The sequence below is a fragment of the Balaenoptera acutorostrata genome, chromosome 7 (assembly GCF_949987535.1).
Source record: "Balaenoptera acutorostrata chromosome 7, mBalAcu1.1, whole genome shotgun sequence".
NCBI lineage: Eukaryota > Metazoa > Chordata > Mammalia > Artiodactyla > Balaenopteridae > Balaenoptera > Balaenoptera acutorostrata.
In genome coordinates, this window is record NC_080070.1 from 23,385,540 (window position 1) to 23,412,214 (window position 26,675).

The 26,675-nt window shown below is 41.3% G+C and overlaps 1 protein-coding gene across 2 annotated transcripts; it reads left to right on the forward strand.

Moving 5' to 3' along the window:
- Positions 1 to 731: 731 nt before the first annotated feature.
- On the forward strand, positions 732 to 22,210 carry ZC3HC1 (zinc finger C3HC-type containing 1). Of its 2 annotated transcripts, none has more exons than XM_007177166.2 (10): positions 732 to 916; positions 2,406 to 2,517; positions 5,392 to 5,542; positions 6,105 to 6,188; positions 11,872 to 11,999; positions 13,000 to 13,157; positions 13,921 to 14,164; positions 14,750 to 14,992; positions 15,756 to 15,962; positions 18,229 to 22,210. In XM_007177166.2, the coding sequence occupies exons 1-10, from the start codon at positions 771 to 773 to the stop codon at positions 18,295 to 18,297; spliced, it is 1,542 nt and encodes a 513-aa protein (XP_007177228.1). In that variant the 5' UTR covers positions 732 to 770; the 3' UTR covers positions 18,298 to 22,210. The 2 variants fall into 2 exon arrangements, with proteins under 2 accessions (XP_007177228.1, XP_007177229.1); XM_007177167.3 differs by having other exon boundaries at positions 734 to 916; positions 14,780 to 14,992; positions 18,229 to 22,208.
- The last annotated feature ends 4,465 nt before the right edge of the window (positions 22,211 to 26,675 follow it).

Here is a 26,675-nt window from a genome sequence, read left to right on the forward strand (position 1 = left end):
CTCCTTTACCCTAACCCTAACCCTTGGGATTTCTTTGGAGCACTTGTAATTTCAAAAGTTCAGGAAAACGTATTTTTTTAATGTCTAACTCCACTAAAAATTACGTCTCCTTCATTCACTGCTGTCATTGCCAGCGCCGAGGACAGCGTCAGTAGGACACCCTCAATAAATAATTTTTGGACAAAGCAGGGAAGAAGTGTTCGATAACGGCAAACGCCAGACTTCTAAACCCACCCGTAACACGGTTTCTAAGGATTCTAAATTATTTACTCTTAAGTGACGGTCGCCATTCCCTCACATGTAAAAAGATAAACTTAGGAGAGTCTTATCAGTTAATTACCTTAAGACTAAATTGGGCCCCTCAGCCCTGCTGAACTCGGAGAGACAGCGCTCTAAAAACCTCTTATCAACCCAAGTATGCTCGTACAGAAAGGAAACGACTACTCTTGGCGTTTAACCAGAGCCCTCCCGCGAGGGTCTACCTCGGTTTTGTTTGTTTGGGCCACGCCGCAGGGAATGCGGGATCTAAGCTCCCCGACCAGGGGATGGAACCCACACCCCCTGCAATGGAAGCGCGTAGTCTTAATCACTGGACCGCCAGGGAAGTCCCTACCTCGTTCTAAAATGGCCAGGAAGGGCTGGGCCCGGCGGTGAGACCCGGCAGGTTGCTTGGGCCAACGCGTGGGAAGCCAAAAGAGGATCCTAACGGCTCAGAACGGAAGTTCCTGAGCCTTCACACGCGCGGGGAAGCAACTCGGAAACGGACCAAGATGGCGGCGCCCAGTGAGGGGCTAACGTTTGCTGCGGGGGTCGAAAAGAATTGTAGTGCGGTTGTTCGCTCCCCAGAAGGGACTCCCCAGAAAGTCCGGCAGCTGATAGATGAGGGGATTGCCCCGGAAGAGGGAGGCGCCGAAGCGTGAGTCCGCGAGTCCACCCTGGGTCTGGCGACGGCAGATTGGAGAGGGTTTGGGGGACTCAGGCCAGGGTAGGATACCCTGGGTCTGTAACTCGGGCGGTGGGAATGGCTGCGACTCGGGATCTTGAAGAGACTGGGGTTCCTTCGCTTAGTCGGCTTTAATCTTCTACTCGGGAGGCACTGGGTGCAATTTTGCCTTAAGACAGGTTTTGGGAGGAAGGAAAAAGACAGGACCGCTAACTGAATGTGCGCACCTGATTTCTCTTAGACTTCTTAACCTTTTTTAGTCCTAGACACCTTTGGCAGCCTGGTAAAGTTTATGAACACCTTCTCAGAATTATATTTTTAAATGCATAAAGTAAATTACATAGGATTATAAAGGATACCAATTACGTTGGAATGCAGTTATCAAGAAGTAAAAGAAAAAAAGTGATGCAGTAAAACGCTTCATTATTTAAGAGTTAAATAATATCTAGCAATAAGTCTGTTATCTGCCATAATTTTGAAGTAACAAGAGCATAAACGGTATTTCAAAACATGTGCAACAACCATAATGTGGTGACAAAATACCTGTGATTTCCATTGATGACAAATTTACAGGTACTGCTGATGCTACTGTGGTTTTTTAAATTATCTTCATTCATAATGGAAGGAAATGCTACATTTCAGTTAGAGGTTACCAAAGTAAATGTCATTTTTTTCTATCCAAGTTTATGGAAGCTCTGAATTTTTTCCAAGATCCACACGTCCCTGAGGCTCTCTGTCACTCTCAGAAGGATTCTTAGAATAAATTACTTTATTTTGAGTTATAATAGTTGGTGTAATCTTACTTTCATTAAAATTACTTTTGTCTTCAGCAGTTCCTCGCGCTACACACTTCCCAGGTGCTGTTGAAATGCCTTTCACTGTATATAAAAGAATTGTTTTGCTGGTTTTTTTCTCCTTGAATTTTTTCATGAAATAGCTAAAATTCTTTACTTTGATTTAAATTTTCAAATTAGTTCCTTTGGGGAAGAAGTGCATATCAAGGATCAATCCAGGTAGAAATATCAAAATTGTCATTTTCTGCTGTTAAAATAGTTAAATTTCTAAGGTGGTTCAAATTGGATAATGCACAGAAACCTTGAGTCTTATTTTGTGTTTACGAAAATTATGCAAAATACTGTTGGAGAGCAGTGAGTGAGGTAGCATAGTTTGCCAGTATAGGATTAGTGGAGCATGGTCAAGGTAGAAATTGCTTGAAACTTAGTTATGGCCAAACTGTAGAGATTTGAATGCCAGTCTGAAGAACTTGGATTCTGCTTAGTAAGTACTGTGAAACTACTGACAATGTTAAACAGAAAAATTATTTGACTGAAATGATATTTAGAAAGGTTAAAATCCAGAGTGGCGTGATTGATGATACAATGTGCAGAGAAGCTAGATAAAAAACGTTTAGGCAAAGTGATGCCTTGAAAGGATTACCAATAGTTCTGCCACTTTATTTTAGGAAGGACACATCTGCCACATTCCAGTCAGTTAATGGATCACCCCGAGCAGAAGAACCTCCATTGGAATCTACAAGCAAAGAAGCCTTCTTTAGCAGAGTGGAAACCTTTTCTATATCCTTTTTGGTTCGAGTGAGTTGCACTTTCTGCCTGCTTCTGGAATTATTCTTCTAGGAGTAACACCACTTACTCTGATGTTTTTAATTTTTAGAATTAAACTTGGTAAGAAATTTTTTACGAAAATTAGCATCATAAAATGTCATCCCTCAAAGGGATATTTGAGATCTAAACTTTCTTTTTTACAGAAGAAAAAACTAAGAGCCTGAGAGAAGAAGGAATAATAACTAACATTTGTATATAGTATTTCCACGTATATTATCAGTTTCAAGTTGGTTATGTGACTTACCCAGGGTCGACTTGCTAGCAAATGGCAGAGCTGGAATTACAGTGTAAGGCAGCGGTCCCCAACCTTTTTGGCACCAGGGACCCGTTTCGTGGAAGACAGTTTTTCCACGGACAGGGGTGGGTGATTGCGGGGGGGGGTTCAGGCGGTAATTTGAGCAAGATGAAGCTTTGCTTGCTCGTCCGCCACTCACCTCCTGCTGTGCGGCCCGGATCCTAACAGGCCGAGGCCTGGGGGTTGGGTTGGGGGTCCCCTGGTTGTAAGGCTTTTAGCACCAAACCTAATGTTTTTTAACATTATACTACATTTCCTATCTCTTTCAAGATTTTCCTTTGTAAATTATCTATGGTTGCACAACAACTTACCCTAAAACTTAGTGGCTTAAAACGACAAGCACTTATTATCTCACAATTTCTGTGGATCAGGAATCTAGGCACAGCTTAGCTGAGTCCTTTGGTTCAGGATCTCTCTCAGACTGTAATCAAGGTGTTGGCCAGGGCTGCAGTCATCTCAGGGCTAGACTAGGAAAGGATCCACTTCCAAGCTCACTCACGTGCTTGTTGGCAGGATTAATTCCCTCATGGCTGGATTGAGGGTTTCAGTTCTATACTCGCTTTTGGCTGGAGCTCCGTGGGCTCTCCACAGGGATAATTCACAACATGGCAGCAGGCTTCAGTCAGAGTGAGCAAGCAAGAGAGAGCAAGATAGAAGCTAGATCTCAACTGACATCACATCACTTTTGCCATTTTCTATTTGCTAGAGTGTTTTTAATTTAAAGCAATTACAGACTTATAGAAAGGTTGCACAGGTTACAAAGAACTTCCTTGTGAGTACTTGAAAGTAAGTTGTCAAAGTGACACCTCATTACCCCCAAATATTTCCCACAAACAAGGACTTTCTCTTACATAACCACAATGAAACCATCAAAATTGGGAAATTCACATAATAAATTACTACCATATAACCCTTACATCATAATCATTCCATCAATTGTAGTAATAATGTTCTTTATAGCAAAAGGATCCAGCTGAGAATCCTCAGTTTTTCCTTGAATTTCATGACCTTGATACTTTTGAAGCTTATAGGCCAGTTATTTTATAGAGTGTATCTCAACTTGCATTTGTCTGATGTTTCATTATGATTAGATTCAGGTTATGTAGGAATATCACAGAAGTAATGCTGTGTTCTCATTGCATCCTGTCAGGTGACACATGATTTTGATCTGTCCCTTTACCAGCGATCATCATTTTGATCAATTGATTAAGGGAGTGTCTGTTGGTGTTTTCCATTGTAAAGTAGCTTTTTCCTCCTTTGTAATTAAACTGTTTTGTGGGGATGTGCTTTGAAACCATGTAAATATCACATTCCTCATCAAACTTTATGTAACTTATTGTAGCAGCATGGGCTCATGATTTCCTTTTTTATTCAATGGGTTATAATCCATTACTATTATATATTTTGAGATTCCAGTTGCCCCTGATTTGGTGAGTGGGAGCCCCATGTAGATGCTCTTTATACCCCACTTGGCTACAGCACCCCAAGGTAGGTCCCCCTCTGTATGGACTCCCTCTTTACCCGACTTGGCTTTTGACACCATGCGATGAGCTGCCTCCCCTACCCTCCTGGCTTAGTCCTCCGCCTTGCTCACCACCTGGTGGCTTTAGGACTAAATTGTTCAGGAAGGGGAAAGTATTTTAACCATGCTTCTACTGCTGTTCCTTGGATTAATTCCTGATATTGATAAAGCATTTAAAATCATTTTCTTTTGTTATTTTTTTGTTCCCATTGGATATAAATTGATTGCCACTTTGATATGATAATTATTTATTTAACTTAAGCTAGTTAAGTGATTCTATTACTATACTACATAATCCAAACTCCTTTAACATTTATATCTAGATTCTGTCTAGCCTTCAGTCCTCCTTTTGCTGCTATTAGAATGTTTTCAAGTTCCTATATCCCTTGTAAAAATATAGAACTTTCCTGCATCTTTTATGTTTTATCCTTTTTTTTTTCCTGTGCTCTGTAAAACAAGAGCTCTATAGGTAAAATAGAAAAAGCTGAGTGTTGAATATTAAAGATTAATAAATATTTTAGGACATATTTCCCATGCACATACTTACAGATACTCTTGATGCTCTCAGCTCACTTAAAACTCACATACCACACAAACATTAGTATATAACAGTCAAATTTGGGGCAGGGAGGAATAATGAATATTATCAATTTTACTGACTTTATTCTTCAGAAGGCAAAAGTGGATGTGATACAATAGGAGAGCAGAGATGAGTGATAAAATATTTCAGCTTGTTTGACCTTCACCATCCCTTACTGCTTAGGCAAATCCCAGTGCTTTCACTAGTGTTTTCAAATCCCTGGTATTTCATACTAAGCAAAAGTGAATGGTTTTTCTACTGTACCCCACAACCAATAATAAAATAAACATTTTACACATATAAAATACATACGGCTTCCTGTTGCTTTTCCTCTTAATGTGTTTATTCCTATATAGATTGACTTAAAGTTTTCATTTCTGACTTGTTCATTTTAATGCACATGCATGTTGTTTTTCTTAATGTGAATACTCTTTGAAATGGGCAGGTAAGCCCCCTGAGCTGTCTCCACTGGTCTGTGCAAAATATGGTTGGGTCACAGTTGAATGTGATATGCTGAAGTGCTCCAGCTGTCAAGCTTTTCTCTGTGCCACTTTACAACCAGCTTTTGATTTTGACAGATGTAAGTATAAAGTACAAATTACATTTTTCTCCATATTCAAAAGATATCTATACTAGTTTTTCTGAAATGACCAGTTACTTGTGTTTGATCAAAGGATGTGTACTTCTGTATATAACAAGGTGAATTTGTGATTGTCTTCACCCTAATTACTAGCTTTAGTCATTACTTTTTTTTTTTTTTTTTTTTTTTTAAAGCTCAGCTACTTTAGAGTGAACCTGACTTTGTGTATTCTGGGAAACTAACAGCAGTATGTTTATTTTATAGTTCCGAAATTTATACTTAGGCTAAGAGACACAGGACTTTTATGAAGGCTCACATTTTGGAATGCCTGCCTTATAAGATACATGATATCTCCTTTGTTATTGCTTTTAGAATCTTGATTTAGAACTTGTTTTGTGAAAAATATTAAGATGATTCAGTTGCTAATATTTCATATCTTTAAAATTTTTCTGAGTTATTTTAATTCTTAGTTGTATCTATACTCTTAAAGGCTTTTGGCCATTGGATTTTGAATCTATATAAGGCATTGTTTTTAAGGCATTGTTACCTATGTGGGTTTCAGATAAGGAACGATGTGCTGAGCTGAAGAAAGCCTTGTGTACTGCCCATGAGAAGTTCTGTTTCTGGCCAGACAGCCCCTCTCCAGGTACTTATTTACAGAATTTCCCATTTACCATCTCTTCTTGGCCAATGTGGGGTTTTTTTGTTTTGTTTTTTTGCTTGTTTGTTTATTTGTTTTTAATTGGGGTATAGTTGCTTTACAATGTTGTGTTAGTTTCTGCTGTACAGCGAAGTGAATCAGCTATATGTATACATATATCCCCTCTTTTGGATTTCCTTCCCATTTAGGTCACCACAGAGCATTGGGTAGAGTTCCCTATGCTATACAGCAGGTTCTCATTAGTTATCTATTTTATACATATTAGTGTATATATGTCAATCCCAATCTCCCAGTTCATCCCCACCCCCAGTCATTGCATTTCTCATATTTTCTTTTTTTTGCAAAAATCTAGCCTTTGAAGTTTCTTTTTCCTCCTGTCTATTTGCGCTTTACAAGAGAACTAATATTCATTCACTTATTGTGTTATTTATTAAGTGCATTTGACATGCCAAAGGTTTAATTGTGCATACATTATCCCGTTTAATCCTCTCAGGGGCCCTGGGAGGTAGATATCAACCTGATTTTTAGGTGAGGAAACTGAGAATCAGAGATTTTTTTTTTTTTACTATTTTATTTACTTATTTATTTATTTATTTATTTATGGCTGCGTTGGGTCTTTGTTGCTGTGCACGGGCTTTCTCTAGTTGTGGCAAGCGGGAGCTACTCTGCGTTGTGGTGCGCAGTCTTCTCACTGCGGTGGCTTCTCTTGTTGTGGAGCATGGGCTGTAGGCACGCAGGCTCAGTAGTTGTGGCTCGCAGGTTCTAGAGCGCAGGCTCAGTAGCTGTGGTGCACGGGCTTAGTTGCTCCATGGCATGTGGGATCTTCCCAGACCAGGGCTGGAACCTGTGTCCCCTGCATTGACTGGCGGATTCTTAAGCAGTGTGCCACCAGGGAAGTCCCGAGAATCAGAAGTCTTAAAACCAGCTAGTGAGGAGCCATGACCATGGTTTTATCTGATTTCAGACTCTCTGCTTTTCCCACCAGAGCAAACAGCCCCATGTTCTACCCAGGCTTCCTGGTACTCTAATGGCACTAATGGTGGCAGTTAAATATGGTTCAGTTGCTAAAGAAGACTCACAGGACCCCACATGAGAGTGATTACAAATCTACAGTTTATTACAGTAAAACAGCACAATAGATCAGTAGCATTGAAGTAAGGATATCATCACAGCCAAAGACTGCCCCATGGTAAGGGGTCTGGAGAGGCCAGGTGCAGGTTACTCTTGTCCTCGTATAAGGGCTGTGGCAGTATGCACTCTCTCGAATCAGAAACCACTGATGTGTGCACAAAATGCTTCAGAACAAGGGAGCCCAAGATGTAGTCTCAAGTGGGATTTACTTTTATTTTGCTGGTCGTGTTGGCATATTCCTGCTGAGTAACCAACCTCAACAGCCGAGCCTGCCAGGGGGCTCACCAAGACCAGGGGCAAAACTCTTTGGACCCATGGTTACAATGCAGCACTATTAATCCATATATTTCATGCTTGACCAGAAATCAGCACCATGTAGGTATGTTTTTTATTTCAGTAGGACAGCTCAGGCTAATTCCAGGGTCACTGATGCCCAGGAATATTCCATGAGTGACCACTAAGAGGAAAAAATAGTTGGAAAGTGACCGTAGAGTGCCATCTACTGATATATGAAGAGGTGATAGAAAAGGAATTATTAAGAAATAGAATTTTTAAAGTGAAAATGACTGTATAACAAGGATTTCCTGCTGTTGGCCTAGCTGTTTCACTGTGTAGTATAACAAAACTCAGTCCTATGCGTATTTGAACCTTCTCTGTCCAGTACACCCAGGGCAGAGATAGATTCTCTATCTTCTAAGGCCTATGTTGGTGGTTGCGAACTCTTGCTACCATGCACTCTACTTTCTTTCTTTCTCTTTTATTTTTTTTTGCATTTTAATTTTTTTGTACAATTTTTAAAGGTTACTTTGCGTTTACAGTTATTACAAAATATTGGCTGTATTTCCCATGTTGTACAATACACTCTACTTTCTTGGTCCCATTTGTGACTTCAGCTACCACCTACTTGAAGACTTCTGACTTCTATTCAGATCTCTCTTTTGAACTTGACTCATATTTTCAACTACCTTCTAAACATTTCCACTTAAAATCTTACAGGTACCTAGAACTCAAAATATACAAAACTGATTTCTTCATCTTATACTTAAAACTTTATTCACTTCTTACGTTGTCTCCATCTTGGTAGATGTTGCTTACCTCCCCCTCCAGTTATGCTACCCAAAAACCTGAAAGTCACCTTAGATGCCCCTCCTTATCATCACCAGCTGGTCCTACCCATTCTGCCTCCTAAATAGATCTCAAATATGACCTTCCAATTATATCATCCCTTGATTTGGTTTTTTAACATTCAAGAGACTTTTGTGTGGAGAAAGAAACACCTCAACTATTTATACTTTAGTGCTTGCATTTATTAAGCATATCTAATAAAATTGTGAAGGTAATTTTCTTCTAACATTTACCAATAATTACAAACTAAATTAAATCCCTGTAAACATTTTAAATTACAGTTACTAATTTATTAGGACTGATTATTTTGAGCATACCATATACTGTAAAGTAGACAAAATATACACCGACATTAATTGTAAAACACATATTTAAACTTATGTGAAGACATTTTCATGATGGGATTAATTTCTTCTCTGTTCACTCTTTTCCCTTCATAGGTTTTTACTGGTACTTTCTTAGGGTTGTAACAATCAGACCAAATCCTGAATTAGAAGATGATCAGATAGGTGTTGGGACCTGGTTTCTTCTCCCAAGTTTTGTTAAACCAAAGCCACTGGTCATCAGGACATGTTTCCTTTTTATTATTAAACCTCACTTTTTTAAAGTCCACACCTTTCTCATTGATTTCAGTTTTTTATTACCTGACTTTTCTAGTAAAATGATGCACCTTTTAAAATTAATGACGTTTTTTTGACCTATTTGGTTGCTTGCAACAACTTTAAATAATTTTTTTTTAATTTATTTGTTTATTTTTGGCTGCGTTTGGTCTTCATTGCTGTGCGCAGGCATTCTCTAGTTGCGGCGAGCGGGGGCTACTCTTTGTTGTGGTGCGCGGGCTTCTCATTGCGGTGTCTTGTCTTGTTGCAGAGCATGGGATCTAGGCATGCGGGCTTCAGGAGTTGTGGCACGAGGGCTCAGTAGTTGTGGCTCACGGGCTCTAAAGGGCAGGCTCAGTAGTTGTGGCACATGGGCTTAGTTGCTCCGCGGCATGTGGGATCTTCCCAGACCAGGGATCGAACCCATGTCCCCTGCATTGGCAGGCGGATTCTTATACTGTGCCACCAGGGAAGTCCCAACTTTAAATAATTTGATAAACTCTTAAGGAATATTTTGTTGCCCTTGAATACAGAAAGTGTCTCTTTATTTTATTTTTAACCTTTTGAGTAATTTCTAAAATTGTGGAGTGTTTCAAGTATAGAAAAAATTGTAGATAATAATAATATAAGAAACATTTCTGTATCTACCACCCAACCCCACCTAATACTAACATTTTGCTATCCTTGCAAAACCACCCCACCCTGCTTTCTTTCTGTTAATCAGGAAGAATTACAGATACAGCTGTGTAGTCTTCCCCAATCTCATTCCCTGCCTCTATGTCCTGTAATAACTACTATCCTGAATTTGGTGTCCATGATTTGCTTACATGGTTTCTATGTCTACAACATTTACATGTATCTAGAAGCAATATATATGGCACTATTTATTTGTTTTAAAATTTTCTATATATGTTATTCTGTATATATTCTGCAACCTACTTTTGTAGGGGGAGTCAACTTTTTTTAAATTAATCCATGTTGTCACATGTAGCATGTTTGAAGCTTTATAATAAGTAGGGCCATCTAAAATTTTAGTCTTCTAGGAGATGAGGGATAGTGTTTATCTAGTTAACTTTCCGTTTGGGAAAACCAGCTTATTCATTTTAGAACCTCCTGTGAAACCCTCTTTCTACATGATCGTTGTGTGTGACTATAACTTGAACACCCTTTTTACCAAGTTATGTGTCATCACAAGTGCTTATCAATCCTTCCTGTACTTGGTACACTTCCTACCTACTCTGATTCTATTTAGCATATTCGCTCTTCCCTTCTCTGCTTACACAGATTTTGAGCTTTTAGATGTATAGACTACTGTTTTTCATAAAATTTGGGAAGTTTTCAGTTACTATGTCTTCAGATACTCTTTCTGCCCCTTTCCCTGTCTTTCTTCTGTGTCTCCCATTATGCAGATGTTGGTGTGCTTGATAGTGTTCCTTCATTCAACATTGATGCTCCTTCTCTCCATCCTTATGCCACTCGTATCTTAGAGGTATTACTACTTTAAATCACCTTAATGTCTGCTAAGCTTATTTCTTTGCATCCAGACTGACCCCTTAGTCTCTGCTCTAAACTAATGCGTATTGTCTATAATATCACTTTCACTTCTTTCTTTTAAAAAATCTTCCAGTAGTTTCTCATCACATACATTAATAAAATCATGGTCTGGCTGCTGTCTATACTTTAACCTTCTCTCCGACTAGTCTCCCCACAGGAATACTGTGTTCCAACCCTGTGAGACTATTTAGAATTCCCCACATGTGCTATCCTCTAGGGCTTTACTTTTACACACTGTTGTTGGTCTTTCCAATTCAGCTTAGACCTGACTTCTTCTGAGAAACCTTTCCTGAGACTCTGCTTTTTAAACATAATCTCAGGGACTTTCCTGGTGGTCCAGTGATTAAGACTCCATGCTCCCAATGCAGGGGGCACAGGTTTGATCCCTGGTCTGGGAACTAAGATCCCGCATGCTGCACAGTGTGGCCAAAACATAAACATAATCACAAAAGTACTATCACAGCTCTATCCAAAAAAATCAGTAATTTCTTTTTCTTTTATTGTTTATTTTTCCAGCTTTATTGAAGTATAATTGACAAAATTGTAAGATATTTATAGTATGCAATGTGATGATCTGATATACATATACACTGTGAAAGGATTTCCCTGCCCCCATCAAGTAAATTAATTCTTTTTTGAAAATAGCATTATGGGGTTTCTAGGAACCAAAGTATAGTATTAGAGTGAGATGATAAGGATTTTAAATATTAGGGCATTTGATTCTGGGACTCAAGAAATTGTAATCATTTTAAGACCCAAAGTACTATAAGTTTAGCTCTATCAAATGATATTAAAAACCATACTGTAATCATTTTGTTGTTGAGAAATAAAAATCAGTACTCTGATAACTGATCTTTTAGCATCAGAAAATTAATATTATTTGATAATAGCAAATATCTATTGGTAGGAGTAATGAGAAATCTGTAAATTATGTGAGATATTGTCTCTGCCCTTAAGGAAAATAAAACACTATTGAGATTAAACCTAAAAACAATACCTAAAACAATCCTAAAAAACAAGTGATAAATAATGATGATATTGATGAAGTAACTGTGATACACAGTACTTACTGTGCACTGGGAACTATTTTTAGCACTTCAGTTACATTATTTTAATTGATTATCACAAGTCTAGGTGTTATTGTTAATTTCTTAATATCATCGAATATCATCATTTTACATTTCCCCTGTTCTTCTATACATGCTTTTTATTTTTTATAGTTTGTACCAATATAATCTCCCAGTTTACTTTTTCCACAGATCGATTTGGGATGTTGCCATTGGATGAACCTGCGGTTCTTGTTAGTGAATTTGTAGATCGTTTTCAAAGCCTTTGTCACTTGGACTTCCAGCTTCCTTCCCTGAGGCCAGAGGACTTAAAAACTATGGTGAGTTTTTCTTGGCTAGCATACAGTGGCCTTCAGTTGTCTCCAGCATGAAGCATTTCTTTTAATGACAAGAGGCTCTAGATAGCTAAGAAGAGAACTACTTGTTTGTCTCTTAACTGACCTTTTTCAATCTCTACCGTAAAGAGGACTTGAGGGTTTAAATAAGTGAGTTCCATTTAAACTTTTAGATATGATTCTTTAAGTGGCGTAAATTCAATTTTATCTCAATTTGTTACTTAACTATTTAACAGAAGATACTGAAATGTGGCTTCATATGGTTAATCGCATACCATTTTCCCAAAGAAAGTGCTGGAGAAGTTATAAACTCCCTTTTCCCTTGTAAATAGAAATTTTGAAATGCTCTGTCCTATCTGCACTTTGAAACTGAATATTTACTGTCCCATTTCATTATCCTGTGGGTATTCTGTCAAGACAAACTTTACTGTAGGAAATAGAAGCTATGATTTTGCTTCAAGTTGAGAAGCTATTATGGATTTTAGCACCAAACTGTTAGCCTCTGATGCCTGTTATAAATATCCTCCTGTCTCTAGCCAATGAAAGTTTTTTCACCCTGTCATAGTGCTTTCTTATTCTTAGAACAAAAGTAAAGACTGTGGCAAGCTCTTTTGTGGTGTCAAAAGTAAATTCATTGCCAGGCCAAGAAATTAGTAGTAGTCTGTTGTGATTATTTGGGTTTGAAATTTACAGGTTTCAGGGAAAATATGCAATTGGTAATTTGAAAACAAGTTAGTACTAAGAAAAGATGTGGTAGTTCCAGGAACACTGCCCCTTTCTCAATCAGCAGATCCAGGGCAGTTCAGAAAGCTTCTGTGTGATACCTGAGCCTGTGCTGGATAGTAAGTCTTCTCCAGTGAAGAGAATTGTCTTCGTGTTTGTCATTTTTTTCATGATTTTTGCCTTGTACCACCTAGGTACATCATTATCTATGACTTTTCATGGTGGTTGAAACTTTAAGTCTTTTCTCTTGGTTCCTTTGTAGTGCTTGACAGAAGACAAGATCAGTCTTCTCCTGAACCTGCTTGAAGATGAACTTGATCACCGAACTGATGAGAGAAAAACTGCAACCAAACTAGGTTCAGACATCATCCAAATCCACGTCACTTCCTGTATTCTCTCCCTGTGTGGCTGGGCGTGTAGGTTAGTGAATTTGCCTGGGGACGTAAACTGTGACAACATTATATACCCATACACAGCAGTTACTCCTAGCATTTGGAGATCACATGGTGTTGCCTGTGAGAAAAACAGTGACAAAGAAAAACTAAGGGGGTGGAGGAGGGATAGGAAGAATTAGTAACAAAACCAGAATTAGAACTCAGGAATTCTTGAACACACCTGAACTTTGTTTCTTTTACTATCACTTCCCAGCTGGGAATTCGTGTTCCTATAAACAGTGAAGCTCCTTTCTAGTTTTAGAAAGGAAAAATCAGTTTAATTGATAAAAACTACGGAAGGAAGCACCAGCTGGAACCCTCTAGGCCCCAAGTTGGTGTCTGCATTCCAGCTGCTCAGTTCAGCACAGACTCCCTCTGAGACAGAAGACTGTCAGACCAATTTTGATTTACTTTAAATATGCTTTCTTTGGTAGATTAAGCAATACTTTTCATTTACACGGAAAAACTTTAAAAGGGACATGAGAAATTTATAAAACTTACCTTTAAAATAGGCTTGCCATAGAGAGCATGCTAAGACCCCTAGATCTTTCTGTAGGAAATACGTGAGAGATGACGAAGCTGGGTCCTAGCATCGGAGGACGGGGCCCTGAGAGGAGGTGGTTCCCAGCCCACTGGCCTGTTGCAGAGATTTGTTTGATGAGATGAAGCATACTCACAGATCATTATGCATAGTCCCTTGAAAATGTTATCCTCTGAGAAAACGCACTTTTTTTTCTATTCCTACCTAGTTCTTCGTTGGAACCCATGCAGCTCTCCCTGATAACATGTTCACAGTGTATGAGGAAGGTGGGGCTCTGGGGCTTCCAGCAGATCGAGTCATCCATGACCGACCTGGATGCCTCCTTTGGTCTGACCAGCTCCCCCATCCCAGGCTCTGAGTGCCGGCCAGAGCGCTTCTCTCTGGTGCCTGAGTCTCCTCGGAGGATGATGACTCGGAGCCAGGATGCCTCGTTTTCCCCAGGCTCAGAGCAGGTATAGACTTAGTTGGCTTGTTTGGGGCGGACTTTTTATTTATTTTTTCAAATTTTATTCTGTTTTTTAAAAAATATTTATTTATTTATTTGGCTGTGCCAGGTCTTAGTTGCAGCGCACAGGATCTTCGTTGAGGTGTGTGGGATCTTTTAGTTGCGGCATGCGGGCTCTTAGTTGCGGCATGTGGGATCTAGTTCCCTGACCAGGGATCGAACCCGGGCCCCCTGCATTGGGAGCATGGAGTCTTAACCACTGGACCACCAGGGAAGTCCCAGGGTGGACTTTTTAAAAACAGCATTCTTACCAAAAGTGTTGTTGGCAGAAAAGTTGGAAATTAACTTAGGTTATATAATTAACTTAGGTTAAGCTTCACTTATAACCGCATTGATCAGAATATTACAGAGTGGTTTTATCACCAGTTGCAATGGAGATGCTAAATTCATTATTTTGTATAGAAATCTAATATTCTTTGAAGAGTTTAGTTATGCAGACAGTTCAGAAACTAAATTCTTATAGTTTTAAAAATATTAGCTTTCACATGCTTCTAGAAATATTTCTCCTGACTGTAGTCATTAATGTCATTAGGGTACTTCCATCATCTCCCCTTTTCTTCAGGCTGAAAGGAGCCCAGGTCCCATTGTCTCTAGAACTCGAAGCTGGGACTCTTCCAGTCCTGTCGACCGTCCTGAGCCAGAGGCCGCTAGCCCCACCACCAGAACCCGCCCAGTGACCCGAAGCATGGGAACAGGAGACACCACTGGCCTGGAAGTGCCATCTAGTCCTCTTCGGAGAGCCAAACGGGCTCGCCTCTGCTCTTCCAGCAGCTCGGTGAGTCCACCTGCGTGTGTGGAGGCCCCTGAGCACAGCAGCGCCCAAGCCCTCACCGTGCAGCACAGAGAAGCAGGCGTGAGCTGAGCCTGGTCCTGTGGCTACAAGGAGGCCATGAGAATAAGTTTAAAGGTGGGACAGTTGGGTGACCAGAGGGAAAAAAAATTTAAGGGTTTTGCCATTTGTTTCTTTGGGACGTCTTCTGGCAACGTAATAAATTTGTCTTGCCCAAGGGACAGTAGTGAGAAAAGAGGATAGACCTGATAAGGGATGGTTTAACACGAAGGGAGTAGAAGAATTTTAAAAGTGAGAGGGAAATAACATAGGCGAAGTTTAAAGGAGAACATAAAACTAGAAATGTGGGCATTGTGAGATTCTGGATTTGACAATTTTTTTTTTTTTTTTTTTTTTTTTTTTTTTTGGCTGTGTTGTGTCTTCGTTTCTGTGCGAGGGCTTTCTCTAGTTGTGGCGAGCGGGGGCCACTCTTCATCGCAGTGCGCGGGCCTCTCACTGTCGTGGCCTCTCTTGTTGCGGAGCACAGGCTCCAGACGCGCAGGCTCAGTAGTTGTGGCTCACGGGCCCAGTTGCTCCGCGGCATGTGGGATCTTCCCAGACCAGGGTACGAACCCGCGTCCCCTGCATTGGCAGGCAGATTCTCAACCACTGCGCCACCAGGGAAGCCCGACAATTTATAGTAATGCCTCCCTGAACTTACATAGTATCTGCCCTTCATTAACACGGATTCCTCTTCCTCCTCTCTCAGGACACATCTTCCCGAAGCTTCTTTGATCCCACTTCTCAGCATCGAGACTGGTGTCCTTGGGTGAATATCACATTTGGAAAAGAAACCAGGGAGAATGGTGGAACCGAGGTAGATGCCAGCACCCCGGCAGAGCCAGGCTGGAAGGCAGTGCTGAACATCCTCTTGGCCCACAAAGAGTCTAACCAGCCAGCTGAAGCCGACTCCATGGTGAGATAAGCCACTGCCCCGATCATGTGCAGCACTTCCTGTTTATGGGATGAGGAGAAGAGGCTGCTCCTATAATTAGCACCCTGCCTGCCCACAGCTTTCATAAGTCAAGGTAGACTCAGTCTGGGTTCATCCTAGAGAACAGGCATGGGACTGGTTCATTCTTTCTGCAGTTTAGCATATGGCATTCCACCAAATTCTGATAAATTCTTTGTCTTCCCCACTCAAATGACTCGAAGTAGAAAAGGAATACAGAAACAGAAAGAGATAACAGGCTGCTGCCAGTGTTGCAGAGCAGCTGCTCTTTCCATCTGAGTCACTGTCACTTGCACTTGGAGCCTGGCCGTTAACTTAGCTGTCAGGACGGATCACTGTCCTCTGCCACCACGACCTCGATTTCATTCCTCATGGTGGGCACGTGACTTTGCTGTGTTCCGCGGCCCCAGCCTTGTGCACTGACCCTCAGCTGCCATCACAGTAATGACTGCTGCTGGTGACCCTTGTGGGTAAATGCAAACCTGTCATGACAGCTGAGAAAACAACTCAAGTGTTTGCTCTGTGCAAAGGGCGGAAGTGAGAGGAGGGTGGGCATCAAGAAATCGCAAAAACTGCATTCTCTTTCCTTTACTGGCTCATTCCCAAATTTGCCATGTAACCTGCTTAGTGTAAATATAATAATTTCTGACCTCTGTTCCCTCCAAGGACAAAGTAAAATAATACTTGCCAGCAGATGTTTATCAGAAGCATTCCCAGATTCATGGTTTTGTAGGGTCACAGAATTCCACTGGAGGGAGCTATAGTGATGCTAGAAGCCGAAGAATGTGCATTCAGGGGCTTCCCTGGTGGCGCAGTGGTTAAGAATCTGCCTGCCAATGCAGGGAACACGGGTTCGAGCCCTGGTCTGGGAAGATCCCACATGCCGCAGAGCAACTAAGGCTGTGCGCCACAACTACTGAGCCTGCGCTCTAGAGCCTGCAAGCCACAACTACTGAAGCCCGCGTGCCTAGAGCCTGTGCGCTGCAACAAGAGAAGCTACTGCAATGAGAAGCCCGCACACCGCAACGAAGAGTAGCCCCCCCCAAAAAAAAAAAGAGTAGCCCCCGCTCACCGCAACTAGAGAAAGCCCACATGCAGCAACGAAGACCCATTGCAGCCAAAAATAAATAAATTAATTAATTTAATTTAATTTAATTAATTTGGGGGGGGCGCCGTACTGCGTGGCATGCGGGACCTTTGAAGGTCCGTTTTAGCAACTTGTCTTTTAAGATTCCCCACAGCTGCTGTGACTGGGAAGTACGAAACTTAGAGGCTCTGCAGTAAAGGATCTTGAAGTTAGAAAAAAATTTATACTATTTTTCAACTTAAATCTCTTTCAGTTGTGTCACTGTATTAACTAAATTGCCCTCAGTCACAAGTAAGAGTTCAAACTTTTCCCCCCTGGAACTTTATTTTATTGAGACATTCAGCCGCAAAGAGTATAAGAAAACAGTGAAAATGTCATCTTCTGTCAGAAATTGGAGTGAACTTTATGGATTATCTTGCTAGATATGTTTGTGCTCTCACTGAGACCCTGTGCTTTTCACTATGACTCTCAAAGGCGGAGAGAACCAAGTGTTCTGCTTCACTGAGAACTTTTATCTTTTAGTGAACTGTTTTGTCTCCCTGTAACACCATTTCTCAGAATCTCAGGTCACTTCACAGGCATGATCAAGTGGCAGTGAGATTCTTCCTATTATTAGCTCTGCTGGCTAAATCATGAATCTGAGAAGGCCAAGGTCATAGTTTAAACTCTTAAGGATCATTTAACTTTGTTTCATTCCTTGGCCTGAGATTATACTGTTAGCACCAGCTAGGCATCTTGTAAATATGAATCCTTGTTCACAAGAGATGATGAATAGGGCCAGTTCAGCATCACAGATGCGAAATCAGTGCAAAATGTGTGCTGCACTGATGCTGGGTCACAAGTGTCATCCTCACATTCAAAGATTAGGACACATACAGATGCTTGGAGGAGGACGTAAGCCATATTTTAGAGGCTCCGAGTATGTTAGCAGTAATCTAACAGTAGACTCAAGCTTCTTGATTTTTAGTCTGGCTTTAGGTGTATATTATATGTAGCATAATATAAGATTAACTGGTTTTACTCACTGCTAGACATACGTAGATCATTGTGGGAGAAATTTACAGACCACGCCTTAAAGCTATTACCCATCCTTTGTCTCTATAAAAGAATTTAATCTCTAATAATGAGCTTTTCTATTTATAGAGTCTCTCTGAGAAATCAAGGAAGGTATTCCGAATATTCCGGCAGTGGGAATCTTTATGCTCATCCTGAAGATATTCCAGCCCTTCCTGCAGAGAAGTGGAATGAGTGGCTTTGAAAAATGAAACCTGAATTCCCTTTTGAGCAGCTGATGCTAAGTTTTTCTCCGTTCTGGTTTAATCATAAGGAGCCCCTGCCCTTGCAAAGGTATGCATGTCATCATCTGCATCTGACTGAGGGGAAAACCTGTTTGCAACACAGGGATGTGGGCTGGGAGAGGTAGGGCGACCCTGGCTCTGTTAAAGGGGTGCGTGGTTCCAGAGCTCAACGGAGGACCCAGGGCTCCTTACGAAACTCGACGGAGGACCCAGGACTTGAGCATTTTTAGTGTCTTTAGTGGGGACAGTGTTTTGAGGATTCATATCCCAGGAATACGTCAGTATGTGTTAATAAAATATTTGTTAAGATTCTTACAGCTGGAGAACTGTTTTCCTCCTTGTCTAATGGGCTGACATAAAGGAAGTTGAGACTGAGAAAACTACAGTGGAGCAGTAAACAAAGGCAAAATTTCAGTTTTCAGATTGGCTGCAAAGCCTAGAATTTATTTGTGATTCTAGTCAAAGAAGTATTCCTAAACCAGAGACAAGACATTGTTCATTATATCACCAGGAGATCTCCTGATGTGTTATAGTGAATGGTAAGCTGATAATTTTCTCTCTTCACTTTGATAATAACAGAATAAGAGACTATAACAAAGGGAGGAAGGCTCTTCAGAAGAGACCCCTCTCCATGCGCCTTCTAATGCAAGGCTCCCCTGAGTGGGGCTCCCCAAGGCTCTTTCACTGCTGGTGGAGAGCATTGGTGTCCATGGTGGAGAAGCTGACCCTGACCTGCCCCAACTAAATAGACTACCCACTGAGAAAGTGACCATGAAGGAAACTAGCTATTCTCCAGAATGTCGTACTTTCTTTTAGTGACTGTGGTTGGTTGGTTTTATAACTCACTTCTTTTATACTGAAGTATTTTAAAGAACATATATAATATAATATTCCACCCATGCTAAACTTCAGGTTATAGCTCTAAAAAACAGAACATTTTTTCTATGTACTACAGCCAAAAAAATTAATAATCCCTTAATATCATCTAATACCCAGTCCATATACAAAATTCCCAATTGTTCCAAAAATGTCCTTTACATTTGATTTGTCCAAACCAGGATCCAATTCAAGATCATGGGTTGCATAAATCTCTTTAGTCTAAAGGACAGTCCCTTTTTCTCATATATGTCAGATTTAAAATTTGTCATTTTTCAATCCTGACTTTTTAAAAGGGTAAATAGTGTTGATATCTTTCCTAAATCAAGCCTCCATCCGTGGATAAGCCTGTTAGAGGCTGCTTCCAAGTTATTTTTCTAGGGGTGCTCTTTTGCCTTTGGCACTAATGAAAGGCTTGACTGTTCATTCTCCAGTCTCCATGGTCCCCTTGGAGGCTGATTAGTGGGCAGCTCTCTAATGAGAGCTTCTGGAATGAGACTTCTGGCCCAGGGTGGGAAGCCATTTGCTGACAAGTGACTATGTAGAAGTCTGCTCACTAGAAGCTCATAGCCTCTAGATCATGGTTTCTTAAGGAGTAGTGTAGAATCATTAACACAAGGTATTCAAATGGACTACAAGCCTAAGTTTCAGTTTATAATAATGTGGGGGTTTTTTTTGTCTTTCCATTACAATTTTTGATTTTGACCTCCCTCCAAAAAATGTTTTTACTTTTCTTTAAAATAGGCGAAGTTCCACACTTTTTTTGGTTTTGTGTTTTTTCAATCATAAATGGAAGCAGATTGGGATAGACTTGATGTGACTCAAGAAACATTAAGTTTCTTCCATGTGTGTGGCACTGTCCAAGCCCTTATATAATGCAAAGGTAAGTGACCACCTGGTTTCCACCCTCAAGAAGTTTATAGTCCAGGGACTTCCCTGGTGGTGCAGTGGTTAAGAATCCACCTGCCAATGCAGGGGACACGGGTTTGACCCCTGGTCCGGGAAGATCCCACATGCCGCAGAGCAACTAAGCCCACATTCCACAGCTAGTGAAGCCTAGAGGCCGTGCTCCACAATGAGAAGCCCGTGCACCGCAACAAAGAGTAGCCCCCGCTCGCCGCAACTAGAGAAAGCCCACACGCAGCAACAAAGACCCAACACAGCCAAAAATAAGTTTAAAAAAAAAATGTTTATAGTCCAGCCTGGAAGATACGTTTGTACATAAATGTTACACAAGACAAACAGTGCTAAATACTCCAGGAGTATAAAAGAATTCTCATCTTTTGAATATATGGAATTGTAGAGAACTGGGGGGAAGGTGTGGATTTGGCCTGGGCCTTGGAGATGAGCTGGAGATGTATGCGCCATGAGAACAGGGACCTTGTCTGTCTTGTTCATCATCTCAACACTTAAAACTGCCCTGCACATGGTAGACTCTAAATACAAGAAGGATATTTGAGGCTGGAGGAACATTGAGCAAATGAGCAGAATTTCATATGTTCTTGAAAGAGTGGGTATTCTGCTGTGGCTAGAGCTTTCCATTGAGTAGAAGAGAAAGGATAAAAGAATACAAGTTGGGCCACTTTGGAGTCTGAGGACTTTGGTCTTGAATCTGTGGGAAAAGGGAAGCCGTTGAAGAATTTTTGAGCAGGGAAATGACGTTCAGGCTCAGGAAGATAATCCTGGTGTCTGTATAACGCGCAGTAGGGGAGACAGAGGAGTCTGAGTGAGGTGTGATGGCAGGGAAAATGGATGCCTTGATAGAAATGTCAGTGGTGACTTCAACGTCAGTTTGGGCGTGAGGAAGAAGGGAGGAGTCATGGATGGCCTTGAGGTTTGTGGCCTGCCCAATCAAGATAGAGAACTCAGGTGGGGAGGGAAGATAGTAGTTTTATTTTTACCATTTTGAGTTCAGTTATGTAAAAATATCTGTCTAGAAATGGTGTTTTAGAGGTCAGGAGAGGAGGGTTCATTGCATTAAAGTCAAGGATCATTGTTTCAAATGCTCAGAACCTATAGAATCTAAAGCCACATAGAGTGATGCTGTCAACCTCATGATCTCACAAGGATCTTAATGCCAGCCTGTTTAACAGTGTACCTGAGGGCTCCACACTACCTGTCAAGTTTATGGTGAATATACTACGAGGACGGACTGAGTATACTTTCAAATAGTAATGGGTGGTCTCAGATGGGGTGATGATTAATTTTACGTGTCAGTTTAACTGGGTTAAGTATGCCCGGATAGCTGGTAAAACATTATTTCTGGATATGTCTGTGAGCGTGTTTCCAGAAGAGATTAGCATTTGAGTTGGTAAACTTAGTAAAGAAGATCACCCTTGGACTTCCCTGGTGGCACAGTGGTTAAGAATCCGCCTGTCAATGCAGGAGACGTGGGTTCGAGCCCTGGTCCAGGAAGATCCCACATGCTGTGGAGCAACTAAGCACATGTGCCAAAACTACTGAGCCTGCACTCTAGAGCCCACGAGCCACAACTACTGAACCCATGCGCCACAACTACTGAAGCCTCCGTGCCTAGAGCCTGTGCTCCGCAAGGAGAGAAGCCACCAAAATGAGGAGCCCTCGCACCGCAATGAAGAGCAGCCCCCGCTCGCTGCAACTAGAGAAAGCCCGTGTGCAGCAACGAAGACCCAATGCAGACCAAAAAAAAAAAAAAAAAAAAGATCACCCTCAACAATGCAAGTGGGCATCATCCAATCCACTGAGAGCCTGAATAGAACAAAAAGGCTGAGGAAGGGCAAATTTGCTCTCTTCTTGAGCTGGGACCTCCATCTTCTCCTGCCCTGGGACATCGGAGCTCCTGGTTTTTGGGCCTTTGGAGTTGGACTGGGACTGAACCATTGGTTTCCTGGGCCTCCAAGCTTGCATATGGTGGATAATGGGACTTCTCAGCCTCTGTAATCACTTGAGCCAATTCACATAATAAACCTTTCTTTATATCTATATGTATCCTACTGGTTCTATTTCTCTGGAGAATCCTGACTAATACAGATGGGATTGAGCTCATGAGCGTCATTTCCCAAAGTGTTTGTTCTCTTCCACACACTAGGACATCACTTCAACCCCAGGCTCTTATTCATTCTTCTTGTGGGTTGTTCCTCTAGAAGTGTTTGGTTTGACCTTTCTGGTAACCCACTTTTCCTGATTTGATTCTTTATTTGAAAAATAATTTTTTTCTTTTGGCAGACTCTTTTAAAGAAGGAAATTGCCTAAACTTTTAATTTTGCTACTTTACTATCTTAAAGATTGCATTATAAATCATCATTATAAGGAATTTTCCCACTTGTACCTAGCCAGACCAGGTAGCTTATGGGGATACTGTGTAATCTCTGTGTTAACTGTCTCCTGCTGGCTCTCTCGCTGGTAAATAGAATTTCCAATACCTTCCTTTCTACCTCCCAGGTCAGAACCTTCTTTTGCAGTCTTGGTCCCGGGGATCAAGGCAGGTGGTGCCTTGAAGACCCCCAGCTGTTCAAGGCTATTCAGACTGCCTAGTTTGGCCAGCCCTGCCAACCTTCAGATTCTCCATGTATTATTTTTCTTCACTGAGACCTCTAGGATTCTATGTTTTGTTTTCACAGAAGTTGCATTTCCCATCCAAGTAGACTATGTTTTCTCAGAGGTTAAGACTGGAGCTCAAAGACATTTAATAACAAGCTCTGTCATACAGCTAGAATGTGGCAGAGCCACACTTAAACCCATGTTCCCCAGCCTTCTGTTCCTTCCATTATAACACAGCTTGGAATACCTTTCAGCACAGTGAGTCTACGATTTTCCTTTCCTGAACATAAAGTCGAGATCTGCCTCTCACAGTGGAAAGGAATATCTTACAACCATTCATGGGACACCAGTATCCAGAATGAGTTTCTCACCTGGCTCTTTTTAGATTTTAGCCAACTTGAATAGACTTACCAGGGGGAACATTCTCTTTAGGGGCTTTCCTCATTTACTCATCAAACTCCTAGACCAGCTGTGGCTGCTTCAGAGCCAGCTTTTAAATCCCTTGCACCCTTTTCCATCTTTGGAACAGAAACAGCTGCATGTACAGCTTGACCAAGAGCAAAAGTACAAACACTTCTTCCTCCTCAGTTTTCCTTGCTATTTTTAGTTTTATTCCTATTCTGGGTTTTCTTTGGCTTTATATAGCTGTTATCTGGGTCGGGTGACCCATGCCCTTGGAAGCGAATGCATCACCCGAGCCCTTTAATTAGAGACCATCAGTCTATCTTTATCCCACGCTCTCTTTTCTCTCATTGCTTCGTGGCTGAAGTGTTGGTGGTGGTTACTGTTTTTCTCTCCACAGAGCCTCTCTGGTTGACTCGACTGTCGTGTTGCTGAAGCCAGTTAGGAAGAGAGGGAAAGGGGAACTTGTATGGGGGCCTCTGGGGAGGGCTGGTAGGCCATGGAGATTGGTCATGTATCCGAAGATTATCCAAAGATTTAGACCACCTTAATATACTTTTCAGCTTTTTGTCCTTACGTCTGTCAGCTACCTAGCAATATCCTAGGATGAGATATGGAAAAAAAAAATGGACTATTTCCCAGGTAGGTCAATAAAAGCCCTCAAAAGGGTTGAAGTAAGGACATAAAATGTTAGACCTGGAAGGAATTCTAAGTTTACCTCCAGGTCCCTCACTGTTCTCATGAGGAAGCCAATGTCACAAAGGCAAAATCATTTTTAGCCTCCCCATCCATTTCCTAGCTGGTCTTGTCCAGCTTAACAAAACCAAAGGAGGAGAAAGAAATCTTGGGTGGCAGGATGGATTTTGAGCCGTTTTGAACTGGTAGGCAAATACTGCAGGTGGAGTCTGCGTCTTAGACCTGAGAGAGGAGAGAGGAACAGTCTAGAACAGGAGAACCTCTGAAAATTGATTTTACTACTACGACAAAGAGCTGTCACTCCAAGTACATATTAAACACTGCTTAGTGTTTAACCAAGCACTGTTCTAACACTGCCTCCAAAGCCTCTGTTCCCAACACTGTACTATCTGTCTCCTAACCAGGAACCTAGTTCAAAAGAGGGAAAGTTGGACTTCCCTGGTGGCACAGTGTTTAAGAATCCGCCTGCCAATGCAGGGGACACAGGTTCGATCCCTGGTCCGGGAAGATCCCACATGCTGCGGAGCAGCTAAGCCCATGCGCCACAACTACTGAGCCCACGTGCTGCAACTGCTGAAGCCTGCGCGCCTAGAGCCTGTGCTCCACAACAAGAGAAGCCACCACAATGAGAAGCCTGTGCACTGCAATGAAGTGTAGCCCCCGCTCGCCATAACCAGAGAAAGCCTGCGTGCAGCAACGAAGACCCAACACAGCCAAAAAAAAAAAAAAGAAAGTTACATACATGAAAGATGTTCGATACATGGTTACTTATAATAAGAAGTTGACAATAACCTAAACATCTAACAATTGGAGGGTGATTAACTACATAGAGTTTAAATTGGTGGAATATAATTTAAACTATTAAAATGGTAATTGTAATGATTCCGTTGGTGTGGAAAGTTGTTTGCAATACACATGAAAAACAATGACAGAGCATATATCTCCACTGTGATTTATATACCCATGACTAGAAGAAAACTTGAGAAAATGAAAAGCCAAATTATTAAAATGGGGTTATATAATTTTCTTTGGATTTTTTGGTTGTACATACTGTTTGTGCAATGAAAAGTTTTTTGTTTCCTTAATCTTTATAATTCGATAACCAGTAGTCTGTGGCCTAGCAAAGATTTCTGGTAAATTTTTTGTTCCCTCCTTAATCCATATCTAAAAGTTTTTATATTTTATTGTTTCTCCTGTACTTTTTGTATGCGTTTGATATAGGGTAGGTGAGAAACAATAGAAGTAATTAATAGCTTGAATTTAGCTTGAAAGCTGCAAAATATATTGCCTAGTTTTGGTAAATGTTTTTATGCAAACAAGTAAGAAAAAAACCATTCTTGGTAATTTACTAGCTCATACTAAATATCATTTTACACAGTTTATAGACTGAGCAGGAAAGCTACCTGTTCTATATCATATAGAGTAAGTCCCCTACATACGAACGAGTTCAGTTCTGAGAGCGTGTTCGTAAGTCCAATTTGTTCGTACGTCCAACAAAGTTAGCCTAGGTACCCAACTAACACAATTGGCTATATAGTACTGTACTGTCATAGGTTTATAATACTTTTCACACAAATAATACATAAAAAACAAACACAAAAAATAAAACATTTTTAATCTTACAATACAGTACCTTGAAAAGTACAGTAGTACAGTACAACAGCTGGCATACAGGGACTGGCATCGAGTGAACAGCAAGACAAGTTACTGACTGGAGGAGGGAGAGGAGGGGGGAGATGGTAGAGCTGAAGGACCGTCAGCAATAGGAGGTGGAGGGCAAGCTTCAATTTCAATCACGCCTGACATTGATGGCACAGGTTCTGGTTCCTTGCTAGATTCAATTCTATCTACCCTCTCGAAAAAAACAATCCAATGATATCTGGGTAGTAGGTCTTTTTTTCTCACCATAGATGACAGGGTAGCACTGTATTGCATTCTGAACGGCTGCTGGAACCTTCGTGTTCCATTCTACGTTCTGGTCCTGTGCCTCAAAAACTAACAGTGCCTCCTCAAATAAAGAAAATCTTCTTGCCATTTCCTGCATCATGAATCTCTTTGGCTCTTCAGTTACTTCTTCTTCCTCTTGTCTCTCTTTGTCCTTTCTCTGGGCCTCCAATTCCATTTTTTTGCTTCGATCCACTCTCTCAATTATTTTCACTTATGTTTCCATCGTTCTTGCTTGGCGCTCCTTAGCAGTACCAGCTACATCACTGCTGCTTTTACACTTGCTTCTGGACATCCTGGCTTGAAATAAAGAAGAGTACTACTGTACTCTATACAGTACTGTACAGTAAAGTATACAAAAGCACAACCACTTGTAGAGGATGCACTCATGTGACAATGTACGCCAGACACGTGAACTAACTTATGTGATTGGACATGCGAATGCACATTCGCATCTTTGAAAGTTTTCAGCTTGAAGGTTTGTATGTAGGGGACTTACTGTAGTAATAGAGGAGACATGCCCTCCTTTCCTCCCTTCCTCTATTCACCTTCAATCCACCTTCACTCGAGTGCAGAATCTAGTTAATCCTTTCTGAGCTGAGTATCTTCATAGCTGTTAAAAAAGAAATGGGTGGGGGCTTCCCTGGTGTTGCAGTGGTTGAGAATCCGCCTGCCAATGCAGGGGACACGGGTTCGAGCCCTGGTCTGGGAAGATCCCACATGCCGCGGAGCAACTGGGCCCGTGAGCCACAACTACTGAGCCTGAGCGTCTGGAGCCTCTGCTCCGCAACAAGAGAGGCCACGATAGTGAGAGGCCCACGCGCCGCGATGAAGAGTGGCCCCCACTTGCCGCAA

Bases quoted from the DNA above. Each gene is read 5' to 3' on its own strand.
- ZC3HC1 (XM_007177166.2), top strand. From the start codon at position 771: ATGGCGGCGCCCAGTGAGGGGCTAACGTTTGCTGCGGGGGTCGAAAAG. The intron at 917-2,405 runs GTGAGTCCGCGA...ACTTTATTTTAG, and splicing joins GAAGAGGGAGGCGCCGAAGC to GAAGGACACATCTGCCACAT. The intron at 12,000-12,999 runs GTGAGTTTTTCT...GTTCCTTTGTAG, and splicing joins CAGAGGACTTAAAAACTATG to TGCTTGACAGAAGACAAGAT.